The sequence below is a fragment of the Salmo salar genome, chromosome 10 (genome assembly GCF_965601325.2).
Source record: "Salmo salar chromosome 10, fSalSal1, whole genome shotgun sequence".
NCBI lineage: Eukaryota > Metazoa > Chordata > Actinopteri > Salmoniformes > Salmonidae > Salmo > Salmo salar.
Window position 1 is genome coordinate 76,242,501 of NC_138300.1, and position 23,096 is coordinate 76,265,596.

General features: G+C 43.9%; 2 protein-coding genes across 13 annotated transcripts in view; one reads left to right on the forward strand and one right to left on the reverse strand.

The window, feature by feature from the left end:
- LOC106561057 (pleckstrin homology domain-containing family A member 7) overlaps positions 1-8,936 on the forward strand; it is a 173,953-nt gene extending 165,017 nt beyond the window's left edge. For 10 of the 12 annotated variants that reach the window (XM_014124646.3, XM_014124644.3, XM_014124647.3 and 7 more), the window contains 4 exons: positions 4,108-4,332; positions 4,835-4,968; positions 6,067-6,212; positions 8,389-8,936. In XM_014124646.3, the coding sequence (XP_013980121.1) occupies positions 4,108-4,332; positions 4,835-4,968; positions 6,067-6,212; positions 8,389-8,414 (531 nt within the window). In that variant the 3' untranslated portion in view covers positions 8,415-8,936. Of the gene's footprint in view, positions 1-4,107; positions 4,333-4,834; positions 4,969-6,066; positions 6,213-8,000; positions 8,039-8,388 lie in introns of all 12 variants that reach the window. The other 2 variants (XM_014124645.3, XM_045688086.2) reach the window with 1 other exon arrangement.
- A 692-nt stretch (positions 8,937-9,628) lies between these two features.
- smap (Small acidic protein) lies at positions 9,629-12,289 on the reverse strand. The gene is given in 5 exon segments (NM_001140647.1): positions 9,629-10,221; positions 10,762-10,871; positions 11,060-11,120; positions 11,467-11,550; positions 12,107-12,289. Coding segments are annotated over 5 exon segments (510 nt in total). The 5' UTR covers positions 12,161-12,289; the 3' UTR covers positions 9,629-10,020.
- Between the last annotated feature and the right edge of the window lie 10,807 nt (positions 12,290-23,096).

Genomic DNA, 23,096 nt, shown 5'->3' on the forward strand with positions numbered 1-23,096 from the left:
GTGTCTGTGTGTGAGTGTGTGGTAACAGGTTAATCAGTATCCTTTTGGTGGTTGGTTCTTTATGTTGCTGTCATTAATCTAATAATGAAATCCTCTTTCTGGTAATCCTGAAAACAATTAAATGCAATGAAGTTGCTGGTGGTGGAATGGAGACGCCGTAGGGACTTCCTGTGGTGACAGTGCAGAAGCCAAGACAGACAAGATTTCGGATGCATGGTCCTCACTCCTCAAGACTTCATTTGTACCCGCAACACAGAAGCTGTCCATCCTCATGGGACTAGGATTTGTGCTGTGAAATCAGCTCCAGATACAAAATACATTACATTACGTTTTTTCTCTGGGTTCCACAGAGGGTGGTCCAATCTGTGTTGGTGTTGTGTTGTCTCTTAGTGTGAAATAATAAGTAAAAAATACTTACTTTTTATTTTCCCTCTGAAAATCAACCAGATGAAGTAACTGTTGTTTGTCTCCCCCAGTGGTCAGATAAAGTAACTGTTTGTCCCCCCTAGTGGTCAGATAAAGTAACTGTTGTTTGTCCCCACTAGTGGTCAGATAAAGTAACTGTTGTTTGTCCCCCCTAGTGGTCAGATAAAGTAACTGTTGTTTGTCCCCCCTAGTGGTCAGATAAAGTAACTGTTGTTTATCCCCCCCTAGTGGTCAGATAAAGTAACTGTTGTTTGTCCCCCCTAGTGGTCAGATAAAGTAACTGTTGTTTGTCCCCCCTAGTGGTCAGATAAAGTAACTGTTGTTTGTCCCCCCCTAGTGGTCAGATTAAGTAACTTTGTCCCCCTAGTGGTCAGATAAAGTAACTTGTTTGTCCCCCCCAGTGGTCAGATAAAGTAACTGTTGTTTGTCCCCCCTCGTGGTCAGATTAAGTAACTTTGTCCCCCTAGTGGTCAGATAAAGTAACTTGTTTGTCCCCCCTAGTGGTCAGATAAAGTAACTGTTTGTCTCCCCACTAGTGGTCAGATAAAGTAACTGTTGTTTGTCTCCCCACTAGTGGTCAGATAAAGTAACTGTTGTTTGTCCCCCCCAGTGGTCAGATAAAGTAACTGTTGTTTGTCCCCACTAGTGGTCAGATAAAGTAACTGTTGTTTGTCCCCACTAGTGGTCAGATAAAGTAACTTGTTTGTCCCCCCCAGTGGTCAGATAAAGTAACTGTTGTTTGTCCCCCCTCGTGGTCAGATAAAGTAACTGTTGTTTGTCCCCCCTCGTGGTCAGATAAAGTAACTGTTGGTTGTCCCCCCTCGTGGTAAGATTAAGTAACTTTGTCCCCCTAGTGGTCAGATAAAGTAACTTGTTTGTCCCCCCCAGTGGTCAGATAAAGTAACTGTTGTTTGTCTCCCCTAGTGGTCAGATAAAGTAACTGTTGTTTGTCCCCCCTCGTGGTCAGATAAAGTAACTGTTGTTTGTCCCCCCTCGTGGTAAGATTAAGTAACTTTGTCCCCCTAGTGGTCAGATAAAGTAACTTGTTTGTCCCCCCCAGTGGTCAGATAAAGTAACTGTTGTTTGTCTCCCCTAGTGGTCAGATAAAGTAACTGTTTGTCTCCCCCCTAGTGGTCAGATAAAGTAACTGTTGTTTGTCTCCCCACTAGTGGTCAGATTAAGTAACTTTGTCCCCCTAGTGGTCAGATAAAGTAACTGTTGTTTGTCCCCCCTCGTGGTAAGATTAAGTAACTTTGTCCCCCTAGTGGTCAGATAAAGTAACTTGTTTGTCCCCCCCAGTGGTCAGATAAAGTAACTGTTGTTTGTCTCCCCTAGTGGTCAGATAAAGTAACTGTTGTTTGTCCCCCCTCGTGGTCAGATAAAGTAACTGTTGTTTGTCCCCCCTCGTGGTAAGATTAAGTAACTTTGTCCCCCTAGTGGTCAGATAAAGTAACTTGTTTGTCCCCCCCAGTGGTCAGATAAAGTAACTGTTGTTTGTCTCCCCTAGTGGTCAGATAAAGTAACTGTTTGTCTCCCCCCTAGTGGTCAGATAAAGTAACTGTTGTTTGTCTCCCCACTAGTGGTCAGATTAAGTAACTTTGTCCCCCTAGTGGTCAGATAAAGTAACTGTTGTTTGTCCCCCCTCGTGGTAAGATTAAGTAACTTTGTCCCCCTAGTGGTCAGATAAAGTAACTTGTTTGTCCCCCCCAGTGGTCAGATAAAGTAACTGTTGTTTGTCTCCCCTAGTGGTCAGATAAAGTAACTGTTTGTCTCCCCACTAGTGGTCAGATAAAGTAACTGTTGTTTGTCTCCCCACTAGTGGTCAGATAAAGTAACTGTTGTTTGTCCCCCCCCCCCCCCCCCAGTGGTCAGATAAAGTAACTGTTGTTTGTCCGCCCCAGTGGTCAGATAAAGTAACTGTTGTTTGTTCCCCCCTAGTGGTCAGATAAAGTAACTGTTGTTTGTCCCCCCCAGTGGTCAGATAAAGTAACTGTTGTTTGTCCCCCCTCGTGGTCAGATAAAGTAACTGTTGTTTGTTCCCCCCTAGTGGTCAGATAAAGTAACTGTTGTTTGTTCCCCCCTAGTGGTCAGATAAAGTAACTGTTGTTTGTCCCCCCCAGTGGTCAGATAAAGTAACTGTTGTTTGTCCCCCCTCATGGTCAGATAAAGTAACTGTTGTTTGTCCCCCCTCGTGGTCAGATAAAGTAACTGTTGTTTGTCCCCCCTAGTGGTCAGATAAATTAACTGTTGTTTGTCCCCCCCAGTGGTCAGATAAAGTAACTGTTTGTGTCCCCCAGTGGTCAGATAAAGTAACTGTTGTTTGTCTCCCCCAGTGGTCAGATAAAGTAACTGTTTGTCCCCCCTCGTGGTCAGATAAAGTTTGCCCCCCCCTAGTGGTCAGATAAACCAACTGTTTGTCCCCCCAGTGGTCAGATAAAGTAACTGATGTTTGTCCCCCCACGTGGTCAGATAAACAGTTTGTCCCCCTGGTGGTCAGATAAAGTAACTGTTTGTCTCCCCTAGTGGTCAGATAAAGTAACTGTTTGTCCCCGCCTAGTGGTCAGATAAAGTAACTGTTGTTTGTCCCCCTCGTGGTCAGATAAAGTAACTGTTGTTTGTCCCCACTAGTGGTCAGATAAAGTAACTTGTTTGTCCCCCCAGTGGTCAGATAAAGTAACTTGTTTGTCCCCCCCCAGTGGTCAGATAAAGTAACTTTGTCCCCCCTAGTGGTCAGATAAAGTAACTGTTTGTCTCCCCACTAGTGGTCAGATAAAGTAACTGTTGTTTGTCCCCCCCAGTGGTCAGATAAAGTAACTGTTGTTTGTCCCCCCCAGTGGTCAGATAAAGTAACTTGTTTGTCCCCCCCCCCAGTGGTCAGATAAAGTAACTGTTGTTTGTCCCCCCTCGTGGTCAGATAAAGTCACTTGTTTGTCCCCCCTCGTGGTCAGATAAACAGTTGTCCCCCCCAGTGGTCAGATAAAGTAACTGTTGGTTGTCCCCCCCAGTGGTCAAATAAAATAACTGTTGGTTGTCCCCCCCAGTGGTCAGATAAAGTAACTGTTTGTCTCCCCTAGTGGTCAGATAAAGTAACTTGTTTGTCCCCCCAGTGGTCAGATAAAGTAACTGTTGTTTGTACCCCCCTAGTGGTCAGATAAAGTAACTGTTGTTTGTCCCCCCCCCCCTAGTGGTCAGAAACTGTTGTTTGTCCCCCCCCTAGTGGTCAGATAAAGTAACTGTTGTTTGTCCCCCTCTAGTGGTCAGATAAAGTAACTGTTTGTCTCCCCTAGTGGTCAGATAAAGTAACTTGTTTGTCCCCCCAGTGGTCAGATAAAGTAACTGTTGTTTGTCCCCCCTACTGGTCAGATAAAGTAACTTGTTTGTCCCCCCTAGTGGTCAGATAAAGTAACTGTTGTTTGTTCCCACTAGTGGTCAGATAAAGTAACTGTTGTTTGTTCCCACTAGTGGTCAGATAAAGTAACTGTTGTTTGTCTCCCCCAGTGGTCAGATAAAGTAACTGTTGTTTGTCCCCACTAGTGGTCAGATAAAGTAACTGTTGTTTGTCTACCCCAGTGGTCAGCTAAACTAACTATTATTTGTCCCCACTAGTGGTCAGATAAACTAACTGTTGTTTGTCCCCACTAGTGGTCAGATAAAGTAATGGTTGTGTCTGTCTCCCCCTAGTGGAGGCAAGAGCAGGAGGACTTTGATTTGCAGCTGGAGCAGAAAGCTCAGGTGGAAGAGCGACAGGTTGCCGAGGGCCAGAGCGACGAGGGGCGGCGTGAGCTGAAGGAAAAGAGGATCCAATCAGACGAGTGGCTCTCGGTGATGGCCTTGCCCATGATGGCCACGCCCATGAGGGAGACGGACATGGAGCCCCTCGACTACGACCTGGATATCAGTCGTGAGGTACGTTCACCGATGGCCAATCAGGATCTGGCGCCGAATATTCTCCTATCAATACTCTCCATTATTGGTTGAATATTACATCTGTACACAAGTGGTTAAAGAGAAAGTTCAGTATTTTAAAACTTAATGTTAGGTGGTTTCTGAAAGTAGTCTATGGGCCTGGAGAAACTGCAATGCATGCTTGTTTGTTTTTGTATTATAAAATAATGAACTTCCCCTTTAATATTATGCACTCGTGTATGGTTTTGAATTAGAGGAAAGACTGTAGTCTGCTGTACTCATACTACTTCCCATTCACCACATACAATGAACTGATGCTTTCAACTACAATCACATAACCTTGCCTTTATGGAGCCTCGTAACTACACAGAACCGCAAAGTATACATTTATCTAACCCCAACAGTGTGACCACCTAAACAGATGATTGGTGTATATTGTTCTAAGCCTGAGTACGGATTGGTTGGTTGACTGGACATCTTCACTATGATTTGGTCTATGTAGCTTTCCAAGCCCCAAAAGGTGTGTATCCCAGAGCGCTATGTGGAGTCAGACCCCGAGGAGCCTCTGAGTCAGGAGGAGATGGAGGATCGTCAACGCAGAGCAGAACGCATCAAAAACATCCTGGCCAAATCCAAGTACTACTGACTTAGTTTCAGCCATTCAGTTCACGTTGATACAATGAGGATGATGACGATAATAACACATTTGTTTTCTATCAATTCTCCTTATTGAGAAAAGGGTAACACTTTTATTTGGATAGTCCATCTGTAAATGCTCTACAGCAGGGATCATCAACTAGTTTCGGCCACGGGCCAGTTTTTTTTCTTGCGCGTATGGTCAGGGGGCCGGAACATAATTCCAAATCATTTGTGGACTGCAAATTGACTGCAAGAAGCCCAAACAGATACAACATTTGACTAAAACAGGATAATTTCGAAACTTGCTTACATTTCTATACAATCACATATATCTCTCATATATGCATGGAAATAGTTTGGAACAGATTTCCAAAATGAAAATGACTTGGCGCTGATTTGCTGTTTTTTTTGTCTCGGGCCGCCAGCTGGGGAACCCTGCTCTACAGATTATAAGCATCATGTCTTGGGCCTTTCAGTAGCAACAGTATATCACATCATTTTCAACAAGGTATTTTATAGTCCATCTATGGATGTTCAGCAATCTGTAGACCATCAGCAGCATTTGAACCGAATGCCTTTAGTCCTTCAGTAGCATCTCTACTGTGTTTCATCATTACAACATGCAGATGGCATGTTACTGATCGTCTGTAGATGGATAGTTTGTAGAGCATCTACAGATGGACTATCCAAAGAACGTGTTACCTAGAAAGGAAAACATTAACGGTATCGCAAGCAACATAATGTCCCACCTCATGGGTCCCTGGATCCTGTGTTGGGTGAGCCTTGGCTGATTTGATAAAAATGTACGAATTAAAACATGGGTTCTGAAAAAACGGGTTCTGACTTGAACCTGAAGCAAACTACAAAAGCTTTAGAACCCATTACAAAAAAAAGCTAACGCAATAATCATCCGTGTCCTAAATGGCATCCTTTTCCCTACACTCTATTCCCGACGAGCCTTGGTCAAAAGCAGTGCACTATATCGGGAATAGGGTGCCATTTAGGACACTGGTTTCCTTTTGTCCCTCAATGTTTTCCTTTGTTTTCGGTCTCTCTTTTCCCTGGTGTGTATTCCCTTTCCACCTTGTGTGTCAGTTTCCAGAACATACACCCGTCGTCTGGCGTGTCTGTCCCACTGAACTTCACTGATTTGGACATAGCCATGCAGCAGCAGGAGAGGATCATGACTGTGTCCCACGCCTTGGCCTCCGAAGCCTCCGTTAAGAGCAAGCAGTTCACAGGTCAGCTCATACATGCACATGCTTTCAACACGCACACCGCAAATGTGCATACCGCCCAGTTCACACACTCATAGGTGACTCTATGTATACAGCGCATGCGTGCGTGCGCGCGCACACACACACGCACACACACACACACGCACAAACAAACCCTTTTCCCACTGAACTGCCTACAGTATCTTTAATACCATCATAACCCTTCATAAAAAAACACTCCCAATTCTAAATTGGCGTGAACAGAGAATCCTTTAATATTCCTATGCAGTGCCTTCAGAAAGTGTTCACAGCCCTTGACTTTTTCCACATTCTCTTGTGTTACAGCCTGAACAACAAAAAATTGTCACTGGCCTACACACAATACCTTGTAATGTGAAAGTGGAATTATGTTTTTAGAAATGTTTAGAAATGAGTTACAAATGAAAAGCTGAAATGTCTTGAGTCAATAAGTATTCAACCGCTTTGTTATGGCAAGCTTAAATAAGTTCAGGAGTAAAAATGTGCTTAACAAGTCACATAATAAGTTACATGGACTCTGTGTGCAATTATTGTGTTTAACATGATTTTTGAATGACTACCTCATCTCTGTACCCCACACATACAATTATCTGTAAGGTCCCTCAGTCGAGCAGTGAATTTCAAACACAGATTCAACCTTCGCAAAGAAGGGCACCTATTGGTAGAAAATAAAAATAAAAGCTGACACTGAATATCCCTTTGAGCATGGTGAAGATATTAATTACACTTTGGATGGTGTAGCAATACACCCAGTCACTACAAAGAGACAGGCGTCCTTCCTAACTCAGTTGCTGGGGAGGAAGGAAACCGCTCAGGGATTTCACCATGAGGCCAATAGTGACTTTTAATGGCTGTAATAGGAGAAAACTGAGGATGGATAAACAACATTGTAGTTACTCCCAATACTAACATAAATGACAGAGTGAAAAGAAGGAAGCCTGTAAAGAATAAAAAATATTCTATAACATGCATCATGTTTGTAGCAAGGCACTAAAGTAATACTGCAAAAAATGTGGCAAAGCAATTGGCTTTTTGTTGCACAAATGTTGCACGATCCAGGTGTGGAAAAAGCTCTTAGACTTACCCAGAAAGACTTACAGCTGTAATCGCTGCCAAAGGTACTTCTACAAAGTATTGACTCAGGGGTGTGAATATTTATGCAAATGAGATTTCTGTACTTAATTTTTAATAAATGTGCAGAAATTCCTAAAAACATGTTTTCACTTTGTCATTAGGAGGTATTGTGTGTAGATTTTTTAAGTCCATTTTGATTTCAGGCTGTAACACAACAAAATGTGGAATATGTCAAGGGGTATGAATACTTTCTGAAGGCACTGTAAATATCTAGCAGGAAACCGAGGCTATCACTGTGCTGTTGATATATAGCCTCCCTTCAGAGAAGCCAAACTAGTTCACAGTAAAGTATTTAGACTTACTATTATGTGTGTTGGCAGAGCCTGCATCCTGATTCTCCCTTGTGCACTTGCACACTTTCTCGTATGGATTTATCAATGGTGGAAACTCCCTCCAGCCAATGCTTACATCAATTCTATGACACTTGAGTGTGCAAGTGCGCACATAGTCTGAAGGGTACAGCACACTCCGGGGTGAAGTTTCCTTAGGTACAGATCTAGGATCAGCTTTCCCTCCACCAATCATAACCTTAACACACTAGTGGGGAATATGCTAAACTGACCCAAGATCGGTGTCTAGGGGCAACTTCACCATACAGCACAGTAACCGGACCCTCTCTCATTGTCTCTGGTTGTGCAGAGAGCGAGATGCTGGGGAGATGAACAGATCTAGTGAAGGTACACCGCATCTCCTCTGAGTGTCGTGGCCTTAAGATGCCTATGTGATGTTTGTGGTGGCATATCTGTAGTCTTTAGGTGTCATTTCTGCTCTCACTAGATTGGGTGTTTTGGTGGTTGCTTTTCTGAAGTGTGGTGACTTTTTCGCGTCCAAATGTTCTTGGCTCATGTGTTTTGAATGTGGAAAGGTTGTGCCTCATTGTTTCCACACATACACGTTTGGATAATACTTGGGCTGTTTTAGAAAGATGGTTTAACTATAGACTGAAGACATCAGAGTCTTTCACAAAGTCTGTATTTTCAATGTCATGAGTGTTTTTCTCCCCCCCCCCCCCCTTTCCCCATTTCAGCCAAAGCTCAGCTGAGCTCTGACTGACTGTTGACTCAGGCGCCAACAGGACCTCCGTGTGGATGAAAATTGTTTGTGGAGTTCACTGACAAAAGCAAAGTGATTTTGTATTAGGCTTTTTATTAGAGCTAAAACAATATGCTTTTTTTTAAAGAACCAAAAATTGTTATTTGAAACTCGAGCATTTGAAACCACACTGCGTGTACCTAATGTTAAGGTTGAATTGGAGTTGTTTTTACATGCTTTTGCACTTTTATGGCGTGTTGTGTGTGATTATTAACACCTACTAGTTTTTGCAATAGAGAATAATTAGCTGTTTTTTTGCAGTGTGGTCTATATTTTCAACAAAAATTAAGTTCAAAGCAATGTTTTCTAAGGTCGCAGATAGGGAAATGTATTTATTTTGAGTAATGAAAGAATCTTGCACCAAATGTTACTTTTTGTAGCTCAGCAATGCCACCTAATGCTTTGGCCAATCAACTGTATTGTGTAATTTAAAAAGGAAAGAAACCATACTGGTGTTTTATTGAAATAAAGGTTTTAACAAAACATGGTGTCTTGTCTTTCTCACTATTTACGTTACACACTCTTATACTTTCCATGTGGATTCAATGTGTCATGAATGTCAAATGAACTCACCAAAAATAGAAACGCAACATGCGACAATTTTACAGTTCATATAAGGAAATCAGTCAATTGAAATAAATTCATTAGGTCCTAATCTATGGATCTCATGACTGGGCCTATCAGAATGAGTTTTACCCCACAAAAGGGCATTATTACAGACAGAAATACTCAGTTTCATCAGCTGTCCGGGATCAGACGATCCCGCAGGTGAAGAAGCCGAAGGTCTTGGCCTGGCGTGGTTACGAGGACGGTTGGACGTACTGCCAAATTCTTTAAAACGACTTGAGACATATGGTAGCGAAATGAACATTCAATTCTCTGGCAACAGCCCTGGTGGACATTCCTGCAGTCAGCATGCCAATTGTAATGGCCTTTTATTGTCCCCAGCACAATGTGCAATGATCATGTTTGTTCATATGCCACACCTGTCAGGTAGATGGATTGTTTTGGCAAAGGAGAAATGCTCACTAACAGGGATGTTGAGAAATAAGTTTTTTGTGCATATGGAACATTTCTGGAATCTTTTTCACCGCATGAAACCAACACTTTACATGTCGCGTTTGTATAGTTGAACTATTTCCTCATCAGAATTCAGAGAGAACTGTGGTGCTTCAGTTTGTCATTAAGTACCTTTTATTACTGATGGTGAGACATAGGACTGTAAAAGAGCTATCGAGCCAATAGGTTCAACCCCATTTCATTCAATACAACTTAACTAAAGCCTTTGCTTCATCTCAGATCCATTAAAAACACGTCAGACCAGTCCCTCTTCCGGTTAGGAATTCCTAAAAATTTACAAAGAAATAATGGGAAGAATCTGTCTCAATCGACGATTACGTCACCTCCTACAGTAGTAGTACACTACTGCTCAGCATTGAAACATTAAAAAAACAATACATTCTTAAACCACGAAGTAACCAAGTATCTAGTACTTCAGAGACAAAAGAACGCATTTACAAATCTGTGGTTCGACATTAGAAAAAGTGATTTAGTTTTTCGCCCATTCTTAGGATGACTTCACAAAGGCCATTTTGTGTTTCTTGTCTTCTACCCTCTTGTCTTCTACACTGGGCTCTGTCCTGCCGTTTGGGCTCTGTGAGGGGGATTTCTCCGGTAACTCCTGGTTTTCCAAAGGGCTGTCTGGGGCTTTGGGACTGGCTGGTTGCTCTGCTTTGCTTTGGCTCTCTGCAGGTGGGGCTGGGTCAGGCTGGGGGGGGGGGGGGGGGACAACAGAAGAGACAGACAATTCATATCTGAAGACTGGGTCAACACGCAGGTGTGTACATGCCTGTGACTGGAGCCAATCACAAACAGTCTTACAGACAGAGCAACACATTTTGATGTCGAGGAACTTAATCTGCTGTCATTAATCTTACATGCAATTGAAAATATACAGGTCCAATAAGAAGCACTGCCCCTAACTAAGATCTCAAAATGTAGATCATCCATCAATCAGTATTACATCACGATCTAATCATGTCATTCTAGCCTCACCTAGCTGTAACAGGCCAGGGTTGTGTTCATTAGGACAAACGTTTTGCAACAGAAAAAGAAAACAAGCGTTGCTTTGTACCTCGCGCTTCAGCCATGCAACACCATAGATAATATGAGCCTCTATGCATCAGAATGTAACAATTTTTCGGCTATCTTTGCTAGGCCCAGTTCTCAACCATCAACAGGAGCTTATGGCAGAAGGGGCATGCACGCTCTGTGTCGATGTTCAACCCCTCTATCCATGATCTCACACCTCACTGAAGCCCAGGCCGACGTGTCTCCTGTTTCTGCCCGACAGCTTCCCGTCCAGCCCCTGCTGGTACTGCAGCTCCAGCTCAGAGTTCATCCTCCTGTCCTCCGCCCCTGCAGAGGACAAGCTAGTGAAACACCAATCATACCCAATACAGTGCTATCAGGTCCGAAACAGTACTGTATTGGTATGGGATAAGATTACATTAAATGGATACATCCCTAAGTAAAGGATGATCGAACGGAGTGTGGAATAGGGCTGTCACGATACCCTAATATATCATTCAAAGAGGGTTCCTCACCACTGCGGACATGGGACGTTGACTTGTGATCTCCAATGACTAGGCGTCCAGTGTGCTCCTTCTGCAGAAACAAAACACAGTAAACGTTGGATTCTGGAATATCACAGTTCTGTTTCTCCTATGACAAAGCTGTATGGATAAGGTGTAGCCTACAATACAATGGTGGCTCAATCTAATACTGGAATAGAGGCAACAGTCACAAGAAAAACATTTGTCCAGCACCAGATGTTTAACATATTTGTTTTGCCCGAAACTGGCACACTTGATTCAACTAGTCAAGGGCTGGGTGATTCGTTTACATTGAGCCAGGTGTGTCAGTGTAAGGGCTACAACAAATGTGAACGCCTAGTGGTCCAGAAGAGCGGGGTGGGAAACCTTGTACTAGTCTACATAGAACATGACCAAACCTTCCCTGCACCCATCAACCGCAAAAACTTCTGCTTTCTCTGATTGTCCCCCAGATCTGCAGCTTCCCATGGTGTAGGTCCATCCTGCAAGAAACCAACACCGAATTGGCTACAGTACACAGCGAATGGGATCCCAGAATATAGTCTAGGTCTATTGCACCTTAGCCTCAAAGATCAAACTGCCAAATTAGCTAAATCACATCTTAATCTAACGTTAGCTAATTACATCATAGGCTTAGTAGTAACAGCATTGAGTTGATTCGTTTATCAAAAAATACATTTCTAATTATTGCCTGGCTGGCAAGCATAATGACCTGTCAATCTGGCCACCTAACATGGTGACTAAGTTAAAAACGAACTACTTAAAAAAAAAATGATTTGTTGACTAACGTACAGTAACGTGGCTATTTATACTAGGGGTTGTTTACAATTAATGAACTAAGTTAGCTAGCTGTTTTACCAACGATTTTTATAACTGGGTTTACTCTGTAGTTATGGCTTTGTTGGGTTAGTTATGAGGACGCAAACTGGCTGCATGCTTCTCTTTGCTGAAGCCAACCAGACGGGCCTTGCTAGCTACCTGAACCGCAAGGTAGTCGCGTTCAATGACTTCAGCTAGCTAGCTATACAGTTAACCTACTTCACTTGGAGAGCCAGGTCTTTTTGTCCCGTGTCGATTCCCTGGAGAACTCATTTTCACAGCAATGCTTCAGCTAGCCAAGTCAAAAATCTTGACATAGCCGTTCAGACTGGCTAGCTATGCTACTGTCAACAAATAGCAAAGACCTGTGGCTGCGGTGTGTGAACCCGACCGGAACAAAGCGATTCGAACTTCCGGCTGCAGTGCTTTGATCTTCTTCTTTACATTTTTATGGCAGACTACCCCTATTGGTGTATTGCCGCCCACCTACTGTACAGGGTATTGAAACAAAACATATTCCATTGCGGGAAGAGGGGCTGGTGACCCGACATAATACAAAAAAATATATATCAAACAACCATCCCACTTCTTCAATCACAACCATGCTCAGGTGCATGTGTGGACAGAGCATTCATCAACAGGATTCCTTGTAATGCCTCTGCAGAACAAACGCTCAGCCGCACTAACAATGATGCCTATTTTCTCACATTTCCTCTCCGTTTGCGCTGTGGAGTTGATAACCAAAGTAATAAACGCTACAAAGTCCACCTTCTTAACATGTCAGGATCCCTCTGTTGACAAGGAACATCATCTTGTGTGTCTGCTCCTACAACCATCACATCTTCAACCTTACTCCTTACTTCCACTCTTCTCAATACCTCCAGATAATAGACATTTACGGACAGCCTTTTCTTTGTGAGGGGGGGGGACAGTTAAACTTAAATTGGAATTCCACCACTTTTCAACGTACTATTCATCATCTCCAGCACCAATACCATTATCTATGTGAAAACAGCAGTTCTACGCCCTGTAGAACAAATAAGAAGAAAAGGTCCTGAAAATGCCTGATGTCATCAAAAGTAAAAACAGTACAACCTAATGAAAAAAAATGCAATGTGTTTATCCTACCTGAAAGGCCGCTATATCTTGTAATTTGTCATACTATCTCTTTCCTACAGTAGGTAGCCCAGAGCCATCTCCTCGTGATATTCCTCTCTAGTTTCAGAATTCATTGATTGGCAAATGTTGAATCAAATCAAATGGTATTGGTCACATACAAGTGTTTTAGCAGATGTTATTGCGGGTGTAGCGAAATTATTGTGTTTCTAGCTCTGACAGTGCAGTAACAAGTAATATCTAACAATTGCACAACATATACCCAACACACACAAATCTAAGTAGAGGATGGCATTAAGAATATATAAATATATGGACGAGCAATATCAGAGCGGCATAGACTTAGATACAGTGAATAGTAAAGAATACAGTATATACATATGAGATGAGTAATGCAAGATATGTAAACATTATTAAAGTGACTAATGTTCCATTTTATTAAAGTGGCCAGTGATTTCAAGTCTATATATGTTTAACAGTCTGATGGCCTAGATGCTGTTTTTCAGTCTCTTGGTCCCAGCTTTGATGCACCTGTACTGACCTCGCCTTCTGGATGGTAGTGGGGTGAACAGGCAGTGGCTCGGGTGGTTGTTGTCCTTGATTATCTTTTTGGCCTTCCTGCGACATCGGGTGCTAACCAACATCAACTAGCCCACAAAGTTTTTAGTTTTATAACAATAAACAGTGAATGTTTGGAGTTATTATGCTTGAAAGTTGCTATTATCTTGGTGCTTAGAGCCAAACAATGACTTTTCCCAGTGGCAATAAGGCTCCTAAATGATTAGTAGGACCAGCAGGTGACCGCTAGCCTACAGCATTTTAAAAAAAAATGTAAGAATCAATATAATTATATAATATATCCAGTAACAGTTCAGATTAAATAGTATGTTAGTACGCTTGCAGTTCAATTGCAAAATTACTGATCATAAAATAACAGATTTAAGATAGAATGATGATGTAGATCAAACCAGATGAGTTCAGAGGAGAATTAACATCCTTTGAGTGAATTTACTGGGGTAAGTAATAACAGCCAGAGTTGATTATCTTGTTATGGCACAAAAATCACAAACACGTGAATGCTGATGAAAAACAAAATAAACACAATTTCATTAGATTAAGAGCGCAAAGATTACACCTATTCTCCACAGCGCCATGCGGCCACATTAATCATGATATGCTCTCTTTCATGGTAATTTCTTTGTAAACCAACAGAGATACTGTGGAAAACGACGGCCATAAAATGAATGATGCATTGCTGAAGGATTCCTTTGGTCATTGTACCCTCTAGTGGTCAAGATAAAGTGCAATCCCTACCAAGGAGTATGAATTAGTGGTACATGAGCCCACATTTTAGTTTTAGCCCAGCATTATCACACCTGATTCTAATCAAGGACATGTTTGGTTAATTCGTTTTTTATTTATACTGAAAAGTATGCAATGGTGAATGTATCAATAATATCTGTCTCACAATTCTCTTATCACCCTGACAGACATTCCAAAACAAACGACCACAAATTTGATTTGTCACATGCGCCGAGTACAACAGGTGTACACCTTACTGTGAAATGCTTACAAGCCCTTACCAACAATGCAGTTAAGAAAATAGAGTTAAGAAAATATTTACTAAATAAACTAAAGTAAAAAAAATACAACAAAATAAAAAAGTAACACAATAAAATAACAATAATGAGGCTATACAGGGGGTACCGGTACTGAGTCAATGTGCGGTGGTACAGGTTAGTCGAGGTAATTTGTACATGTAGGTGGGGTAAAGTAACTATGTATAGATAATAAACAGCGAGTAGCAGCAGTGTCAATGCAAATAGTTGGGGTGGCCATTTTATTAATTGATCAGCAGTCTTAGGGCTTGGGGTAGAAGCTGTTAAGAAGCCTTTTGGATTTAGACTTGGCGCTCTGTTACCGCTTGCTGTGCGGTAGCAGAGACAACAGTCTATGACTTAGGTGACTTGAGTCTTTCACAATTTTTTGGGCCTTCTTCTGATACTGCCTACTATATAGGTCCTAGATGTCATGAAGCTTGACCCCAGTGATGTACTGGGCTGTACGCACCACCCTCTGTAGCGCCTTTCGGTCGGATGCCAAGCAGTTGCCATACCAGGCGGTGATACAACCGGTCAGGATGCTCTCGATGGTGCGGCTGTAGAACTTTCTAAGGATCTGGGGACCCATGCCAAATCTTTTCAGTCTCCTGAGGGGGAAAAGGCTTTGTCGTGCCCTCTTCACGACTTTCTTGGTGTGTTTGGACCATGATAGTTTGTTGGTGATGTGGACACCAAGGAACTTGAAACTCTGGACCCGCTCCACTACAGCCCCATCGATGTGAATGGGGGTGTTTGGCCCTCCTTTTCCTGTAGTCCACAATCATCTCCTTTGTCTTGCTCACGTTGTTTTTTCTGTTTTTTAATTTTATTTTTTTAACGTTGAGGGAGAGGTTGTTGTCCTGGCACCACACTGCCATGTCTCTGAGGCTGTCTCATCATTGTTGGTGATCAAGCCTACCACCGTTGTGTCATCAGCAAACTTAATGATGGTGTTGGAGTCGTGCTTGGAAACGACTCCAACACAAAAGGAAAATAAATGCATGTTAGAGAATTCCCTTCTCTAATAACGTGAAAACATCAACACCATACTTTGAACAACAGCCGTGTGAGTTTCCTCAATACGCTTAACTGTTTGATCATAACATCATCATTCAAATCAAATAAAACCAAACTTTATTTACAAAGAACGTATTACAAATATAAATATCTGAAGCCAACCACATGAATGATCTAGAGTTGATTTCCTTTTCTAACAGTGTTGTCCATATCCTGCCTTTTTATTCCCAACTCCTGATAGATCTCTGTCAGAGACAATGGCGTCGACGAACATGGTAGCCTCACCTCAAGCACCTACAAAACTCTGCAGGTTTCCTACCGGAGAGAAGGAAAGAAAGACACAGACTGAGAGGGAGACATGGAGGGGTCTTAGTGAGATTGAGATGCTGGGCGACCCGTCCTCCATTACCGAGGATACTTCTCGCTGTTGTTCAATCATTAGTGAATAAACTTGACAAACTCAGAGCGAGGATCTCCTTCCAGAGGGACATCAGATGCTGCAACATACTCTGTTTTTCAGAGACTTTGCTTTCCACTGACCCTCCAAACAGATTATATACAATCAGCGGGTTTTACAGTTCATCGAGCGGATAGGAAGCAGGGTTTCTCTGGCAAGAACGAAGGTGGTGGTGTCTGCTACATGACCAAGTGGAGCGATGGAAACATACAGGAACTTGCGAGCTTCTGCTCTCCCTACTTGGAATACTTGGTCATCAAATGTCACCCCTTTTACCTTCCGAGAGACTTCTCAGGGATTATCGCCATGGTGTACATCCCGCCCCAAGCCGACACCGAAAATGCTCTCAAAAATGATCTTCATTGGACCCTGAACAAACTGAAGAACGCGTACCCAGAGGCAGCGTTCAAAGTCACGGAGGTCCTTGCTCCCAAATTACTATCAGCACATTGACTGTCCAACTCTTGTAAATTCTACTCTTGACCACTGATACATGCCTTTCAATAAGGTTATAAGGCTCTCTCCCGTCCTCCTTTAGGCATATCTGACCATGACTCCATTTTGCTCCTCCCCGCCTACAAAGACTTGAGGGAAGTTCCTTCCAGTGGTCAGGGCCCTCATTTATAAAACTGAAACACAGAAAGTGCTTACGCACAAGAATATTCTGATTGATAACGTCCCACGCTGGTTTCCCTTTATAAGTCCCGTGTAGCTCAGTTGGTAGAGCATGGTGTTTGCAACGCCAGGGTTGTGGGTTCGATTCCCACAGGGGACCAGTACGGAGAATTTTTTTTAATGAAATGTATGCCTTCACTACTGTAAGTCGCTCTGGATAAGAGCATCTGCTAAATGACAAAAAATGATTGTTTTTTATTTTAAATGTAAAAATAAATCACAATCAACTCCAAATTTGGCGCGCGTGAGCGAGCGTCTTGTCCCACCCGCCCATAGTTGCCTATAAATAGTCAGTGAAACGCCCCTAATTAATATTCATCCATACTGACTGCATATCGACAATGACGGCAAATCCCGACACAAAGGCTAAAAAAAGACATTTAAGCCATTGTGAAATGGAAGTTCTTGAGGTTGAAGCAAGGAAAAAAAAATGTTTTGGTGGACACAGTGTGGGCATTACAAATACCAAAAAGGCGTTAGAGTGGCAGCATGTGTCGGACGCTGTGAATGCTGCTGGCTCAGAAGGTCGGACCCTCTCAGAAATAAAAAATAAGTGGTCCGACATTGAAAGTGGAGGCCAAAAGGCGCATAGCCTTACACAGACAAAGTGATGGTGCCACAGGCGGGGGAAAGCGGATACCGGAGCTCAACCCCGTTGATGAGCGGCTTGCTGGTATTATAAGGGAATCCCACCTGAGTGGAGGAGGGGGACATGCAAGACGCACCAGATGATCCAGGTATGTAATTAGTATTCCCTAGTTTGAAAAGAGTAAACCAAATGCATTCAAGTTGTGTTTAAACATTCATTTACACAAACAATTGTGACATTTTCTATTGTTTTTAGTCACTGTGTGTTCCAGCGGGGTCGGTGGTGTTGCAGCTGAGCAGGAGCTGAATGCGCCCAGCCCCTGCTCAACCCTCCAGCGGCCGTGTCCTCACAGATGCAGTCCTGCAAACGCAAAGAGAAACCATCGACGCTATTAACGAGGTTGCCAAGGAGTTGAAGTGGGACAGGCACGGCTTGGTTTCTGCGGGTGCTTTTATGTAGAGCTGGGCCCACTACAGAACAGAGATCCAAGAGAACAGCTCTTGGTAATCGGAACCGGCTCATATGCCACTCATCATCATTGGCCAGTAAATCTTGCCTGGTCTCTGAAAATTCGCACTCTCCGAATTCTTCCATTCGCCAAATCTTCCAACAGTGCCAAAGCAGCCATTGTGTGTCATTACGCATTGTAATTGCATGCCTTTTTATACCCACCCATTTGATTGTCAAAGCTACCCAAATTGTGTAACACCTTCAGGTGTGGTAATTACCCTGATTGTAACTGACAACGACAGGGCCATTATCACAGTGACAGTTCTGCGGAACGAACATGTGATAATATACTGCTCAAAAAAATAAAGGGAACACTTAAACAACACAATGTAACTCCAAGTCAATCACACTTCTGTGAAATCAAACTGTCCACTTAGGAAGCAACACTGATTGACAATAAATTTCACATGCTGTTGTGCAAATGGAATAGACAACAGGTGGAAATTATAGGCAATTAGCAAGACACCCCCAATAAAGGAGTGGTTCTGCAGGTGGTGACCACAGACCCCTTCTCAGTTCCTATGATTCCTGTCTGATTTGGTCACTTTTGAATGCTGGCGGTGCTTTCACTGTAGTGGTAGCATGTGACGGAGTCTACAACCCACACAAGTGGCTCAGGTAGTGCAGCTCATCCAGGATGGCACATCAATGCGAGCTGTGGCAAGAAGGTTTGCTGTGTCTGTCAGCGTAGTGTCCAGAGCATGGAGGCGCTACCAGGAGACAGGCCAGTACATCAGGAGGCCGTAGGAGGGCAACAACCCAGCAGCAGGACCGCTACCTCCGCCTTTGTGCAAGGAGGAGCAGGAGGAGTACTGCCAGAGCCCTGCAAAATGACCTCCAGCAGGCCACAAATGTGCATGTGTCTGCTCAAACTGTCAGAAACAGACTCCATGAGGGTGGTATGAGGGCCCGACGTCCACAGGTGGGGGTTGTGCTTACAGCCCAACACCGTGAAGGACGTTTGGCATTTGCCAGAGAACACCAAGATTGGCAAATTCGCCACTGGCGCCCTGTGCTCTTCACAGATGAAAGCAGGTTCACGCTGAGCACGTGACAGAGTCTGGAGACGCCGTGGAGAACGTTCTGCTGCCTGCAACATCCTCCAGCATGACCGGTTTGGCGGTGGGTCAGTCATGGTGTGGGGTGGCATTTCTTTGGGGGGCCGCACAGCCCTCCATGTGCTCGCCAGAGGTAGCCTGACTGCCATTAGGTACCGAGATGAGATCCTCAGACCCCTTGTGAGACCATATGCTGGTGCGATTGGCCCTGGGTTCCTCCTAATGCAAGACAATGCTAGACCTCATGTGGCTGGAGTGTGTCAGCAGTTCCTGCAAGAGGAAGGCATTGATGCTATGGACTGGCCCGCCTGTTCCCCAGACCTGAATCCAATTGAGCACATCTGGGACATCATGTCTCGCTCCATCCACCAACGCCACGTTGCACCACAGACTGTCCAGGAGTTGGCGGATGCTTTAGTCCAGGTCTGGGAGGAGATCCCTCAGGAGACCATCCGCCACCTCACCAGGAGCATGCCCAGGCGTTGTAGGGAGGTCATACAGGCACGTGGAGGCCACACACACTACTGAGACTCATTTTGACTTGTTTTAAGGACATTACATCAAAGTTGGATCAGCCTGTAGTGTGGTTTTCCACTTTAATTTTGAGTGTGACTCCAAATCCAGACCTCCATGGGTTGATAAATTGGATTTCCATTGATTATTTTTGTGTGGTTTTGTTGTCAGCACATTCAACTATGTAAAGAAAAAAGTATTTAATAAGATTATTTCTTTCATTCAGATCTAGGATGTGTTGTTTAAGTGTTCCCTTTATTTTTTTTGAGCAGTGTATATAATATATTAAACTGTGCACTCCTATCTGCCCGACTGAGGCATCGAAAACGGCACCAGTTGAAAGTAATTTGTCCTACTGTTCACCTTATTATTCATGAGAATACATTTCATAACATGCAAGTATTGTTTAATAATTACAGATACAATTAAATATGATTCCCAATTAAACTGTACAACATATTTGAGGGGTTCTTTTGCAAAAACAGATATCTCCGTTTGTATTTAGTATCCTAAATCATGTTTTTTGTGTGTTTTTTTTTGTGTGTGCATTCCAGGGAACTCTTCATATATAATACGTGAGAGGTAATATTTTTGATTTATTTTACACAATGATATCAATTTCAAAGTGTTTCTCGAGTTTCATCCTTCTGCCATCGCAGTCGCAGTTTCTCATTTCTCCAGTTTATGTGCGTACATATGGGTCAAAGTGTCCATGGAGGACCGCGCAGTCTCCCGTCAAGTTTGTTTTTTATAAATCCCAAAGTTTGCTTAGATAGTGGTGTGCGCCTACTTTTGTGCCTACGCAATGTTTATAAATGAGGCCCCAGGTCTGTACAATGCTGGTCTGACCGATCAGAATCCATGCTCCAAGACGTTTTGATCACGTGGACTGGAATATGTTCCGGGGCGCCTCTGGGGATAACATCAATGATACACTGACTCAGTCACCGGATTCCTAAAAAAAATGCAGAGATGATGTGATTCCAATGGTGTCTTTACATAACTCAAATGGAAAACTGTGGATTGATGGTAGCCTTGTCGGGAAACTGGAGAGAGATGCTGCTTATAAAAACAGCAAGGTGACCGGGTACAATTGTATGGTTAAACAGTACAAATATGATCCACGCAGATCGATCAAGATGGCGAGACACAAGTCTCGGGACAAAGTGAAAGAGCAATTCAGAGGGTCGGACAAAAGGTGTATGCGGCAGGGGCTTCCAACGGTCATGGATTATACATTTTAAAAAAGCCAGTCATGTCGCGGACAATGGACGAGCTAAACACATTTTTCTCACGCTTCGAGCATAACGACTCTGAGCTGCCTGAGGACATCGAGGGCTACGTGCTTACGGAGGACGTACGTAAGTCATTCAAGCATGTTAACCCTCGCAGGGCTGCCGGCCCAGACGGCATCCATAGCCGTACCATCAGAGCATGTGCAGATCAGCTAGCTGTTGTGCTTTCTGACATCTTCAGTCTCTCTCCAGATCAGGCTGTTATCTCCACCTGCTTCAAGATCTTCACTATGCCCGTGCCCAAGAAAGGGTAAGTCATTGAATTTAATGACTACCACTCACTTCCGTCATCATGAAATGCTTCGAGAAGCCTGTCAAAGACCGCCTCACCTCCCTCCTACTCGAGACACTCAACTCTCCCCAAGTCACCTACCGCCCCGTCAGATCCATGGATGACGCAATCGCCATTGCAATGGACACTGCCCTCACCCATCTGGACAAAAGGAATGCATGTGTGAGGATGCTGTTCATTGACTACAGCTCGGCCTTCAGTACCATAGTGCCCTCCAAATGCACAACAAAGCTCACAGCCCTGGGACTGAACTCCTCCCTATGCAACTGGGTCCTGGACATATTGATGGGCCGTCCCCATGTGATGAAGGTAGGCATTACCTCCTCCACACTGATCCTCATCACGGGGGCCTCACAAGGGTGCGTCCTCAGTCCCCTCCTGTACTCCCTGTATACCCACGACTGCGTGGCCTCACACAGTTCCAACTCCATTATCAAGTTCGCTGACGACACGATAGTAGTACGCCTGATTACCAACAACGACAAGACGGCCCACAGAGAGGAGGTAGGCACTCTGACGGCGTGGTGCCAGGTAAACAACCTCTCAAAACAAAGGAGCTGATTGTGGACTTCAAGAGGAACCAGGCTGGGCATGCCCCGATCCTCATCGACGGGGCTGCCGTGTAGACAGTCAAAAACGTCAAGTTCCTCGGTGTACACATCGACACATCTCTGAGGAGCTGAAATGGTCAAACCACACGGACACTGTGGTGGAGGCACATTTTGCGACTCTTCAACCCAATTTGGCCTGTCCCCGAGGGCCCTCACAGTGCTCTACAGGAGCACCATCGAGAGCATACTGTCGGGCTGCATCACAACTTGGTATGGCGACTCCACCGCCATTGACCGCAAGGCTCTACAGAGGGCGGTACTCTCAGCCAAACCCCCCAACTGACATTTACCCTGCTCCCCACCCCCCAATGGACATTTATCATTGTTACAGTTGTAAATCTGTACATTTTATTATTGTTTCATTCACTTTTCACTTCCCCCCCCCTGCTGCTCTCCCTATGAATGTTCCCTCACCCCCTAATGTTTGTAGATATTTATATATTATCATTTTTATTCACTTCTCCTTTTGACCTGCACTGTTGGCGCTCGGAGTTTAAGAATCTCACTGTACCCTGCAATGACTGTCCTGGTTCACTTTGTGTCTGAAACATATCCTTCACTCAGCACAATTAAATAATGTCTCTCCTGTGTGAGTCGCTAGCTTTTTAAGGCTATATTTGTGTCTGAAGATTTCCTGCAGGACCCACAGCTAAAAGATTTCTCTCCTGTGTGAGTCAGTAAAATAACAGTTAGATTTCCCTTATGGTTGTTGCTTTTCCCACAGTCACCACAGCAAAATGTTTTTTGGGGGAAGAGTAAAGAGGGGAAGAGTAAAGAGTAAATATGAACTCTATAGTGTCAACCTCCAGCCCTTGAACCTGCCCTAACTCCTGAGTGGTCCTGACTTCCTCCTTTTCCTCTTTAATCTCTGTGGGCTCTGGGTCCTCCTTCTCAAGACAGGAGTTCCACTCCTCCTGCTCACAGTGCTGCTGCACAGGGCTAACCTCCTCAGAGACAGTCAGAGAGGACTGGAGGGAGTCTATTCTACATACACTATATACACAAATGTATGTGGACACCCCTTCAAATGAGTGAATTCGGCTAGTTCAGCCTCACCCGTTGCTGAATGGTGTATAAAAACGAGCACCCATCCATGCAATCTCCAAAGAAAAAGCTCGGTGACTTTCAACGTGGCATAGGATGCCACCTTTCCAACAAGTCAGTTCATCAAATGTCTTCCTTGCTAGAGCTGCGCGAAGTGGTAGGACACACAGGCTCACAGAACGGGACCGCCGAGTGCTGAAGCGCGAAGTGCGTAGAAACTGTCTGTCCTCGGTTGCAACACTTACTACTGAGTTCCAAACTGCTTCCGGGAAGCAAGGTCTGCGCAAGAACTGTTTGTCGGGTTTCCATGGCCAAGCAGTCATACATTTACATTTACATTTAAGTCATTTAGCAGACGCTCTTATCCAGAGCGACTTACAAATTGGTGCGTTCACCTTATGATATCCAGTGGAACAACCACTTTACAATAG